We start from the raw sequence: 13799 nt of genomic DNA on the forward strand, positions 1-13799 counted from the left end.
GAAATTATATTTTCAACCTCAGGCTAAAGAAAATAACAATAATAATAATAATAATGCCTTGATGTAGATATTCTTCACGTCCGGAACATAACATATACGTTCCAACTCCAGGGCGGAAACAGCTGTGTATATGTACTATTCATAATGCTGGCTAACAGGGCTCCAAGTTTGTTCCCCCGGAGATGGAATTTTCTTCGGCCTAATTCCACCTACAGGCCGTAATAAAAGGACAGGATTTTTGGCCACCTGCAGATATGGAAAACTGAAATGATTAAGGAAATGGATTCACACCACCTTTAGATCTGGCGATGTGGCGGCCAGGTTCGAAGTGATTGCAGGTGTAACGGAGGCCCTTCTGCTGTCCACATGACCCCCATGATGGCAAGCATGTAGTAAAGGTGCCCATGTATGCCGGCGCATGACACCCCTGAAAACTTCGGTGTGTAGAGGTCTGGAGTCAGTGCAGAGACTGCATCCATAGACATATACCGGTTTCACCGGAGTACTGGAACAGACCTCCAGGGTTGGTAGCCTTGAGTGGGGGTGTACCCAGGCTGCTAGCCTTGCTACAGAAGGGATAAAATATGCAACCTGAACAAACATCAAACGTGGAAGAGTGTTCACGAAACACCCTCGTTTAGAATCAGCCGTTTCACGTAAGGAAAACGGAGAAAGAACTTTGATACAAGAATGGAAAAGGAGGTCAAGAGTTTACAAAAAACTCTATTCAAGATGTACCCAAGCCTAAATACCTGGTAATTATATGGGAGCTGATAGAAATTCTTTGAGAGTAAGTCCTTTCCTTATTGTTTGAGAAATAAGTAAATGCTGGAGGACCTGTTAAAGAGATCAGGAAAACATACAATGATCTTTATGTTGAAACAACCAATGGTACACAGTCGCAGAAGATCCTAGGAATGAAGAATATCGGCGAAGTTGCAGTCGTCGATCTGCACAGCACACACAAAACATCAAAGGGTGTTGTGGTCTGTCGGGATCTGCTGAATTGTACATAGCCGGAGACAGTGGAGGAATAGACATCACAAGGAGTGATAGAGTGTCGTAGGTTGAACATGAGAAGAAACGTCGAAGTTCTATCTTCTGCTTCTCATATCCTCATTTGTAATAGAACAACCCTGCCGAAGAAAATACGTGCAGGAATCCATAGATTAGATGAAAGGGGTTTTATGCCACAAACAATGCGCTGCTTCAAGTGCCAACCTTTTGGCCATGCGGTTGTTCGATGCGAGAGACCGCATATATGCGTGTGTGATGAAGAGGTTCATGAACAGAGCCATGTAAGGATCCTCTTTCATATGTAAACTGTAGAGGACAGCACTTGTGCAGATCCAGAAACTGTCCTGTTTAAAAAGAAAAAGAAAAGGAAGTCAAAACCCTGCAGAAAGTCACTTATCTTGAGGAAAAGAAAATTGTAAACGCCCGCAGACTTAGTGCAGCAAAAACTTATGCTCAGGCTGCAGCTGCTGTTCCTGTTCCCGCTCCAGCTGCTGTCGATGAAAACCAGTTTCTTGGCAAACTTGCGCCCACTTTGGCTAGTATGATTGAAAGGATAATAGAAAACAAAATGAAGTCTTTCAGTCGTAGAGAAATCATAAAGCCATAGATAACAATAGACCCTCCTGATGAAATCTTGACGAAGAACAAAGGTGCTCTTGATCAGAAGTCAGATGACAAGTAGAGTTCCACGTTTCTTTGTGTGAAATATTGGGTGACTGCTTCGCAGTCTTCTACGAAAGCTCTCAAGCCTCCTGCAACGAGGTGGCAAGTTTCTTCCCTGCCTGAGGCGGTGACTAATGCGGCTCCTGTGTCGGAGGTCTCTCAGGTAACCAGTTCATAATCTGCGCCTAAACCAAACCAAGCGCCGATTCGTCGTCCGCGGCTTCGATAGTGTCTGATTCGGGTGTCGGGAGCTATGTGGGCGATGTTTAATTGAACACAAAGCTGTTCGACAAATTGAAAAGAAGAGGAAAAAAGGATGGTCGAAAGGCAAACCAAGCGATTAACAATTTAAAAAATTAGCTAGATAATTCAATGACACATCAATGGATGTTTGTCAAACATCCATGTGCTCCAACGCTTGGTATATGATGTAGACCAAATTTGTATATGCCTACAAGAAACACATTTCTGCCAAAATGGAAATTTCCAATTACGAAGATACGATATGTTTCGGCGAGGTCAATCGCCAAATATAAGAGTTAGAGGTTGTGTAGCCATATTAACATCGACTACAGCTACCACCAAAGCTGTTGATCTAAATCTACAAGCATTCGCAATCAGAATGAAGCGTTCGCTTCAGATCACTATTTGCAGCATATACTTGCCGAATTTTTATTGGAAGGAGGGTGATATAGCTCGATTAATTTCCCAGCTTCCCCACCCACACTAGTGGTGGGTGATTTCAATGCACATAATTCTCATTGAGGGTCGTATCAAGTAGATCCCCGTGGAAGAGAATTGGAAAAGTTCCAGCTGATTTCTGATTTCATTATCTTAAATGATGGTTCAGGAACATTTTCATTGCCAGAGATGGATCGACGTCCTGTACGGATTTACCACTTATAAGTGGATGGATAGCACCGAGGTACATTTTCCATGTTTTAGAGGATCTACATGGAAGCGTTCATTTTCGGTGCAAATTGTAACTGACGTTACAAGGAAAATATATTCCATCTCCAAATGATGACTGTTTGATAAGGCAGATTGGACAAACTTCACACCTAGAACGATACTCCCTGAAACAACTGGAGTTTTCGAAACCGATGTCGACGGTGTAACTAATGCCATACTTGATTCGGCATCAAGTTATATTCCCAAAACATCCGGGAAACTCAAGAAGTGACCCGTTCCGTAGTAGAACGATGAAATAAGTGAAGCTATTAAAAGAGAGAAAAAAGAATATAACGCTTTTAAGAAACGTCCAACACTAGAAAATCTAATTGCCCTTAAAAAGTACAAGACGTATGCAAAAAACTTATGATAGATTCTACAAAACGATTCTGGCAGCAAATGTGTCATCCATTGACAGAAATACAATTGTATCAGACGTTTGGAAGAAATTGAGGGCGATTTGTGGGTGTGCAAGCTTTGTTCCCATTACTTGCTTTCAATTTGAAGATGACGTTAAAGATACTCCAAGCGAAATTACAGAGCTACTAGCCAATCATTTCGAAACCAGCAAGACGGCTAATTACGATGAATATTTTAGAATATATAAAACAGAACTTGAGGGTCTACTAAATTTCAGAACTGGAATAAATTATTCGTATAATATACCTTTTAAAATCGAATAACTTGTGCAAGCGTGGGAGAAAGCCGGCAACACAGCTACTAGTCCGGATGAAATTCATTATTATATGATCAGGCAGCTGAACACAACTGCAAAACGAAATTGTTAGAAATATATAATCATATATGGCGGGATGGAATGTACTCGCAGCAGTGGAAAATTGCATATATTGTTCCATTGTCAAATAAAAATAAAAATTTGACAGATCCCAATATTTACCGTACTATTTATTTGACGTTCGCTATGAGAAAAATATTTGAAAAAATATTAAATAATCTACTCGTTTGGATTTTAGAAAAAAGAAAATCTGTTATCCTCACATCAAGCAGGTTTCGACAATACCACTCTACTACTTATCAAATGATCAACTTAGAGAACATCATATATAACAGCTTTATTACAAGAAAACATTGTGTCGGAATCTTCTTTGATCTGCGGAATGCATTCGATATGACCTGGTAACGTGGAATAATGCTTCAAATACATGAATGAATACACATGAATGAATGAATCAAATACATGAATTCGTGGCAATCTGACAGTTTTACTCGGTAACAATATGAATGATCGTACTTTCCAAGTTCGAGTCAACAAAGAATATTCGTCAGAAAAAGATTGGAAATGGCATACACAAGGCTCGCCGTTGAGCGGTCACTGATTCACGATCCCCATCAATAAACTAATATTAGCCATTCCAGCAGTAATCAGGAAAAGTGTCTATCTTGATGATCAGGCAATTGTGTATGCCAGTAACACTACAGCTGTGGTGAAGTACAAATTGCAGCGAGCGATGAACAATGGATTCAAATTTTCGCTAGAGAAAACGTGGTGTGTATACTTCTGTAGGAAGAGACTCCCTCACCGAAGTCATATTTTGACCATCGTTGACGATCCAATAGAATACAAGGATAATGTGCGATTTTTAGGTCTGTTACTAGATAAATCCCTTACATGGAGATTACATATATGGAACTTGAGTGATAGATGCAAAAAAACCCTCAACATTATTAAATGTTTATCCAACATCCATTGGGGCTCAGATAAAAAAAAATACTGCTAAGGCTGTATAAAGAATTGTTTCAATCGAAGCTTGACTACGGATGTATGGTATATTCATCTGCTAGAAAGTCGCATTTACGAATGTTAGACGTAAAACATAACAGCGGATTAAGATGTGCCAAATTCCGTACAAGTCCGGCGACTAGTCTAATATCGGAAGCCACTACAATCTAGAATAATGCCACTACATTACAGAAGAGATATTTTACTGCTAAGATATGCGGTAAATATCCTTTCCTATCTATAGCCTTTCCTATCTATATAAATAATAAAACTTTCAACAATCATCCTTTGGCTGCTTTATATGAACATCGTATTACATATTCCAGATCAGCCGGAAAAAGGTATCACGAATTGAGAAGAAAATATAAAGTTACTTTACCTGAGACATTATCAATTTCTAGAAGAGAAATACCGCCATGGCTTTTAGCAGCGGTATACACAAGTCTGGATCTCTCTTGTGAAGAAATTAAAAAGACGCCAGCAGTAATCATCCAACAGGAATTTTTATCAACCGTCAGTAGTTAGGAAGAATACATTACAATTTATACTGACGGTTCTAAAACCGAACACGGTGTTGGATGCTCCATATATGTAAATGGTGAAGCCCATTTTTGGAAACTGCCAGATATGGCCGGTGTTTATACGGCAGAACTTATTGCTGTACACAAGCTCTTCGCTACTCGGAATACTACTGCGAAGAGAGAGTGGTAATATATTCTGACTCTCTAAGTGCACTTACTGGAATTCGGAACAAGAACATTAAGGATGTCCTTATTGCAAACATGCTGTCAATTTTGTACGACTTAAATCAACGACGACAGTGATGTATATTTGTATGGACTGCAGGGCATACTGGTATTGCAGGGAATGAAAGCGCAGACGAAGCTGCCAGAAAGTCGACAGTCTGTGATAACATGAATATAATTCCTGTACGAGTGGCAGATGATAAAAATTGTCTAAGACCGACGTGATGCTGACTCGCCGAGAACAAGTGGCGGTAACCAGACATAGAATCGGTCACATGTGAATAAGAAATTCGTACTTGTTAACAGGCGAAGAAAGACCAATGTGTGGTCTTTGTAATATAGCACTAACAGTCAAGCTCTAATGGAAGGGAGTAACATATATGAAGACGTCAGAAAGAGTTTCGGTCTAAAAAATAGTATTGCTGCGATTTGTAAAACAGAAACGAAGGAAAAATAGTTGCGGATCTGCACGCCAGTGGACTATTAACAAGTCTATAAGTAAATTTTTGTTAAGGAATCACTAAGGGATGTAGTTTAATTTTGTGTATAATAATATATAAAAAAAGCCTTTTAAAAAAGAGTCTTGAAGTGTGGCATGTATAAGGCAGGGAGGTAGCCCTGTTGCCTAGGGCGCCCGGGCTTACTTGCATGCAAGAGTTGGGAAGTCGAGGTGTATCCGATGATAGCATGGGGGATCCTCAAGGTTTGAAGGAGTGCGCGAGGCAAAGGGTATGCGCAAGGCAAGCCTGGAGGTAGGTAGGTTAGGACCCGGAAGGGCAACCTTCTCACCGAGGGGTTCTTTGGCCGTCCTGAAGAGTTGGTAAAATTGCTTCTATGATGTGGGGGGGGGGAAATCCTGATGGGTTAATCCTACAGAAGAATTTATATGGAAGTAATCAACTGCCACGGCATCCTGCGGCGACTGATGTAATGCTTAATGGCGTTGCCAGTTCCCTGGGAGTGCTTAAAAATAATATAAGGGAGGATAAGAAAATGTTGGTATGGTATTGCAAGGCTGCTTTTGTTCATTTATTTATAATTTTGTATTTTATTTATTTTTTAACTTTTAATATCAGGGCCCTTTACACCTTATAAGTGTTCTTAGTATTAATATATGTGTGTGCCTAAATGTTTTGTGTTTTTTTTTTTTTTAGTGTTTTAAATAAAATGTAAGGGCTCTTTAACCCTTACTTATGACATACTGATGGTGATTTGATCTGCTTTTAAAGAATGTGACATCGGCTAATGACCTTAGAAGTCGATGCCCGTATAACACAAAAAAAAAAAATAATAAAAATTATTACTTACTTTAGGATATCGTATTGTATTTACTGTAGGATATAAAGTCTTTGGTCCATAGACAGGATATTTAATCTGACCCACCATTGAGTCATTAAATGATGCATAAAGTAATAATTGTGCATCATTTGAAAACCATATTGCCGTACTTGACTTTATCAACTCTTCTGTAAAAACAAAAGTAAACAGTATTAGCATATAACAAACATAAATGATTTGGGCTACTTTTAAAACACTTTTTACAAGCTTACTTTATTGAGTCATGGTCAAATCACTGAATGGTATTTTTTCTTTTTGACTGATGTAAATTACCTAAACCCCCTACCATCTATACTTTGCCTATTGCAGTAGGCTATAGGCTATAGATTGTACTATACCTTGCCTATTTACATCTATAAAATTTGTATTCAAGATATGTTAACTAAATCAAAGATATAAATCAAGATATGAAACATAATTTAAATTGAAATTTGTAATTTTTGGTATTTTAGAATGAATTAAGGAAACAGATTTTATGCAGTATCTCAGCTTTTAGGGTTGTTATGCAACCACTTTACAAGAAACAGAGTCCTCATATAAGACCACAGACATCCCTCCACCATCCAGATGAAAAGATGCTCTTTCTATACAGGTATTAATAGCCTCGGCATCTATATCTACAAAATTAAAAGTAGTTAAGGAAAGATCAGATTTAAGAAAAATGGGGGGATTGGTAAGAAAGAATATTTTACTCTTGGATACCCATATATGAAAGAAAAAGTCCCTTCTGAGAAAATATTTGAAGACGAGTATTTTCCCTAATGGTTTCATATCAGTGAACAGTGATTTTTCATTGACCTGATTAAATGTAAATTTTGCAATAAAGTTGCTTTTACTCAAATAATAAACAGCCAGCCATCTATGAACAGGAACAATAATCACTAATCATAATAATTGTGTGGTATATCAAATTCTCATCTGAACTAAAAAGACCATTCAATGCCATTAAAAAAATAAATAAAAATAAAGAAATAGAATAAAATGAATATAGAATTGGTTAAATAAATTTAAATTCAGTTTCTAATAAATGAAAAATTATAGATCATGAGGGATAAAAAAATAACAAATAATACAAAAATAATTCGAAATTTAATGTTTTAATAAATAAATCAAACTGAGAAATTAGTTTTTTATTAAATTTGCAATTATTTTGTTTATCTATAAAAATAAACAATACAATTTCAGAAAACAACATTAAAAAAAGTAAAATTAGAATTAATTTCAAAGATATGAAGATATGTTTACCTAAAATAGTTCAATAGGAAAAAAAAACTTTTCTGTTGTTAAATCACCATTTTTCAAAATCAAATTTGCTTTTTTTATCAGATATAACTGCTTATATAATTTTTTCAAATTAGATAATTTTTCAGTGCAACTGGAGCCTTCTAGAACAAAATCACTTTGATTTTTTTAGAAAATTTAAATTTAAATGGCCTATTTTGTCCACCATTGAAATCTTCAAGATTATACTTTATTGTTGTGCACATTTGGATGAAGTATATTTTGACAGAAATCAATTTTCTTTAATATGAATTTGTTCCTTTTTTGTTTTCATTTGATTTTCATGAGACATGTGTGTTTCTGATTCAGTCTTTGGGTAGATGACAAAAGATATAATTATTAAAAGATATAATTATAAGACTCTCTGCAACCCATTTGAGTTGCAACTATTTATTGATTATCACTAGCAGCTAAACATAATCAATGTAGAATGGTTATGTTTTTGCACTAATAAAATACCAATTTTATATTTCTTACATACTGTGTTCTAGAAGTTGCTTTAACACCCCTTAATGTTTTAACGGTTGAAGATGTAAAAACTTAATTTTTCTTTTATCTTACTAGTCCATTACAACTAATTTTTATTGAATAACCAATCTCCCTTTTTTGTGGGGTTTAAGTGGAAGGATGCGAAAAAATGTTAAAGGTAAGGCACATTTTTTTTTAAAGTCAGTTCAAAGGCAACAAAAAAAATGGTTGAACTGGAGGTCAAAAAATTGATCCATTAAATAATGGTGGCCAATCAAAATTTGAAGTAATACTATTTACCATAGTTTTAAAAAGCCCTACCTTAAAATGGATGGTGACTATGTGGAAGATTAATGTGAAATTTAACTAAGACGTATAATAATTTTTCGCTATTTCTGAGAATTATGTCAGTAACAAAATACTCCTCACATTACAAATGTTTTAAAAATTTTACTTTAGCTACTAAAGTAAATTATGAAGCATTGAACTAATATCTAAAAACTTTTAAGGTAGGGATGGCATCAGAATAAGTATATTTCATAGATGAATATTTATAGAAGAGGATTTAGGAAAGCAGAGTGATGGAAAGATTAAGAATTTATTTTTTTTAAATTGTAGAGTGAAGCATTCCTAAACATAAATTTTGGCTTCTTGCCAAAATGTCAATGTGTGCATTATTCTTAGTGGAAATTCTAGTTCATCATATTGAATGAATACTGAACCTAGTGAATAATTATAATTTATGAAACAAAAAATAAAACAACGTTATTAATTATGTATGTTTAGTGAGTCCTTGTTGATGGAAAACTGTATTTTCTTATATAATTTGATGGCTCTTTATCAGCAGGAGTATCTCAGAAAGAAGAATTCCAGAAATTAAAAGGTGTGTAATAAGAATAAAACATCAGTGGCTAAAGTCACTTTAGAGTGGTTCACAGAGATTATCAGAGTTAAAAATGCTGAATCCCAGTTAATTTTTCAGATTATGATATCACTAAGCACAACCAAAATGTAATTTAAAGTTAAATTAATATAATTTTAATATTATAAAATTGATTTATAACTACCGAAACCATGTCTAAGCTTTAATTGATAGGTATATAAATTACCATTTATCCATCAGGTGTTTATTTTTAATATGTAGCCTATTATCTGATCTTTTAAATGACAATATAACCTCTATGATGATGAGATAAACTGAAGTTCAAGATATTTTATGTTTTTTTTTACGTTTACAAAAACATTTTTTGTCATATTTGTGTCATCAAATACTGGTATTCTTATCATAAATAGATACTTATAGTTTGTTTTTGTGTATACAAGCAGATGCCTTATTTGATAAAATTAATTCTATATACCTTGATAAAGCCAGTCAGGTACTCCATTGCTAATGACTGTTGATCCAGAGTATGTCAATCGATGCACAGTAGGTTTCCGAGCATGTGGTCTATAATAAACGTCATTGTCATAAACAAATGCAAGACTATTACCTTGAGGTGCCCAAACTACAAGCTGAAGTAATGGAGCTTCATTATCATCAAGACCATCTTCAAATGGGCTGAGAGGCACACGACTCCTGTTATTAAATTAAATACATGAATATTAAAAACATTTACAAATGATTTATAAATAAATAACTGTATTTGATTTTTTAATTATATTTATTTCTCTAATATAAGTAATTAAATAAAAGCTCTAGATTTCAGTATCAAGATTTTAAGAATACAAGCTTTAATAGCTCAAGAATATGTTACAAAGGTTTCAAAGGAAAAAAAAAATTTTTTTAAAAAGAACTGCATCTTTACATTTATTATTATTATTTTTATTTTTATTAATGCTTTGATGTGATTTGTAAGGAAATACATGCTGTTAAGTAAGTTCTAGGAGCTATTTAGGATACTGGTCGCTAAACTGTTTTGAGGCTCAGTTTGCCGTCTGTGGCACGGACATTCAGTCTTATGCTTTAGAGTGACTGAATGGGGTGGTGGCGGGAGAAATGCCAGACAAACCAATCCTCATGGTGAGAACAGAAACCGCAAACATTCCAATGAATAATATTGGTACCCATAAAAATATTCTTTTCCTTTTAAATACAAAACTTTGCTTACAGATTTTTTGTCAAATGCAATTCAGTTTTTTTTTTTTGATAACTTTTTCAGTGCAACTGGAGCCTTCTAGAACAAAATAACCTTGATTTTTAAGAAAATTTAAATTTAAATGGCCTATTTTGTCCACCATTGAAATCTCTTCAAGATTATCCTTTACTGTTGTGCACATTTGGATACAGTATATTTTCTCAGAAATCAATTTTCTTTAACATGAATTTGTTCCTTTTTTGCTTTCCTTGTTGATGTAAATAATGTAGTGTGTTTTGGTTCTTCGGGCACTTCTTCCATATCTTCATCCAGATAGTGGTGGGAAACTTAGAAGCCTGGTAGGCTGGAGATACTGAACCAGGCGATGAGTTTTTAGTAGATTACTTCATAGGGATCTTGGTAGTTTTCTGCATTGTTGGTGCAACGGATATTTTCTTTTGTGGTGGATTGATTGAAATGGTTTTCGGTAGACCACTTTCGGACTTTCTAGTAGAAGTATTTTCTTGCTTGTACTCAGTGCTGTATTAGCAGATGTGAGTGATTTTACTTGGTCTGACAATGGCTCTATTATTTTGGTTAATTCATTGTATGAACCGCATTCGTTCTGTTTTTGTTCCTTGCTAGAGAGGGCTTGGACAGAACTAACACCGCGTTGTACTGGATTCCTTATGCTAAGGGATTTTCTTTATTGGTGACGAGTCACAGGAAAGGACACTTTCTGCTCAATAGAGATTCTTAATATAGTCTTTTCTTCCTTATAGAGGCGACAGTCTTGGGACCTTGCAGAGTGTGGACCTTTACAATTAATACAATTTTGTATTTCAGTGCATGTGCTATCATTATGTCACATACAGCCGCAATGCACACAAACTTGTTCCTTCATGCTACCTTCTTTGTGACCCAAACCCTGGTATTGAAAGCATCATCTTGGTTTTGTTATATTCAGTCGCATATGGACAGCTAGGTAACTAATTCTTATTTGCTCAGGAACTTGAGCTGAAAAGATTAGGATAAGTGATAATATTGGTACATCAACACCATTCACCTTTCTCATGATCCTCTGCACAGATGAAACGGACTGCAGTGATAGCTCTTCAATTATTTCTCTGAGTTCAACATCAGTCAATTCCCTGCAGAAGATCACTCCCTTGGTGGAATTTAGTGTTTTGTGGGGCTACACGATCACTTCAGCCTGACGTATATGATGATGTCTGTGGCTTATTCGTAGGCCCTGTCATTTTTGAGCGCGATTTGATCATCAAGATCAACTGGCAGTCTGTTATCGATAAGATTACCCGGACCAAGATAGTTATGACCAGGGAAGTTCACACTGACCCGTCACAAGGAGCGGGCTTTATTTGTATATAGAGCCCCCACCACGGGTCTTACAGCCCAAACAACAAGCCAACTCTATATTTGCCCATATCACTTGGAGACTGATCCCGCCTCACATCTTGCATACAAGACTGCAGTGAGCAATACTGGAAGATGGAAAGTCTGGGCTGGTGGAATCGGCCGTTGGAGACTTACAGGGCACAGACCTTAGATGTAGGCCTGCTGCCTGAGTTACACGGCGACACAACAAACAAAAGTTTCGTTAAAACGACAACTGCAGCACACCACCCTTTTCTCATTATCACATTTTCCATTGTTTTTGTTATTTATTATATGTTTTATTTTGTAGTAAACCTTTAGGTCTGAAACTGTAAATATACACTTTAATATAAAGTGTTGTGAGCTGTAAGGATGCAGCATAACCTGTTAAGCCATCTCATACCTCGCCTAAGGAACTAGGGAAAACCTAGGCTGTAGAATTAATGATTGAGATAGGTTTTTATGAACTTTTAAAAAATTTTAATTAAAAGAAGAGTATTTGGTTTCTTTTGTTTGAGATTGAATTTATTTCCATAGTATTGACAACATTTCATTAGAAATGGTTTGAGCTTTTTTAAGTGTTTTAACATATGTTTGAAGTGTTTTTAGTGTGTTAGTTTTAAATATCTTGTAATTGGCAAGATTCCTTTACATCCTTGTCATGTTGTGTTTCTTTTGGGTTCTTTTTAATACCCCTTGACAAGTCTTTCCTGGAAGATATGTTATTATAATGCTAGGGTTTTTAACAGGGAGGGTAAAGAGATTTTTTACTTTTTGATGTGGAAAGGGGCTAATGACCACACTATTTGATGCCCCTACAACTTCAAAAAAAAAAATTAATTTTCATATATCTTTTATAAAAAATTTATGGAATTTAATTTTAATCAAAAGTGACTAAATAAACTTACTGAGTAGATACTTCATAAATGTGATATCTTGCTTCAAAAGTATTTGTATATATCTGAAAGAAAAAGAAAATGTACTGGTAAAATTATTACAAAAATACGATAAAAAAAAAGATGACTTATTTTACTCAGTAGTAGACCACAGTCCATCTTGTTTCCCTTTTTCCAAATTTTGCATTATAACTGGAGTAAACAATATCAGATTCCAACAACTTTACTTTGTACCAGTTACTCATAATCAATAATGTGTCATCAAGATGAGATATTGATTAAGTGTGTGTCTCATGTCCACTATTTCAATAATTTTACATATTTAATGAAATATATTTTATTAATAGTATTTTGGTATTTTTGTTCAAAAGTATGGACAAGAAAAGAATTCACATAACTAAAGCCTAAACATTTTATGTCATGAACAATTTTAACTAACTGATATTACTATAAAATTAATCCCTTCCTTAATAAAACTAAGTTGACATTATAATATATCATTCTAAAATCTATTCGGAATTAAGTTCATGCTTCTATTATTTCCTTTTAGAATCACAGAATAATTTCAATATGGAAAAGCTTTGAAAAATACAATGTGGAACATTTTATGGTAGTGATACAAGGGTAATAGAAAAGACAGAAAAAGAGAATAGAGGTTACAATAAACAATCCTGATTATGAATCCTTACATGAAATATGATTTTACAGGAAATTGTTAATTAGGTCGAGAATGTTTAATATGAAAAGATTTCAAGGTGAAACGGAGAAGAGGGAAGTTTTGGCAGAATATTTTAAAAGGAAGAACAATGTTGGTGGGTATTATATTAAACATCAGAAGGTTAGTTAGGCTTGTTCTATGATGTGGAAGATTGAAAAAAAAAACAGTATAGAGCAGAAAAGATATGAATCAGGAATATATGAAGCAGATCAATTTTAAGATGGAGGATGAAGGAAATGCATCAAATTGCTAATACGTTTGGAGTTCTTTCATCAATGTAGGAAGGTGATCATGGGATTTAGATGATCATAGGAATCAATAGGAATGAAGGTGATCATAATGTGATGTTTATAACACCTGTTTTAAAGTAGGAAAACCACTTGGTTAATATTTGGACAAGTGTGCACTTGTATTTGATTTATGTATGTTTACTAGTTTATATGTTGTATTAATGAATTTTATTGTGTTTCTAATTTAATTCTGTTCAAATTTGTTGAGATCTTGATTTTT

The 13799-nt window shown here is 34.8% G+C and overlaps 1 protein-coding gene across 1 annotated transcript in view; it reads right to left on the minus strand.

The window, feature by feature from the left end:
• LOC142334180 (dipeptidyl peptidase 4-like) overlaps positions 1-13799 on the minus strand; it is a 399200-nt gene that overhangs the window by 97745 nt on the left and 287656 nt on the right. Inside the window, exons 6-8 of the mRNA XM_075381991.1 lie at positions 12584-12636; positions 9564-9781; positions 6427-6584 (exon numbers count right to left, since the gene is read on the minus strand). Coding sequence (XP_075238106.1) covers positions 6427-6584; positions 9564-9781; positions 12584-12636 — 429 coding nt within the window. The remainder of the gene's footprint in view (positions 1-6426; positions 6585-9563; positions 9782-12583; positions 12637-13799) is intronic.

Source organism: Lycorma delicatula, chromosome 1 (genome assembly GCF_047948215.1).
Source record: "Lycorma delicatula isolate Av1 chromosome 1, ASM4794821v1, whole genome shotgun sequence".
Taxonomy (NCBI): Eukaryota; Metazoa; Arthropoda; class Insecta; order Hemiptera; family Fulgoridae; genus Lycorma; species Lycorma delicatula.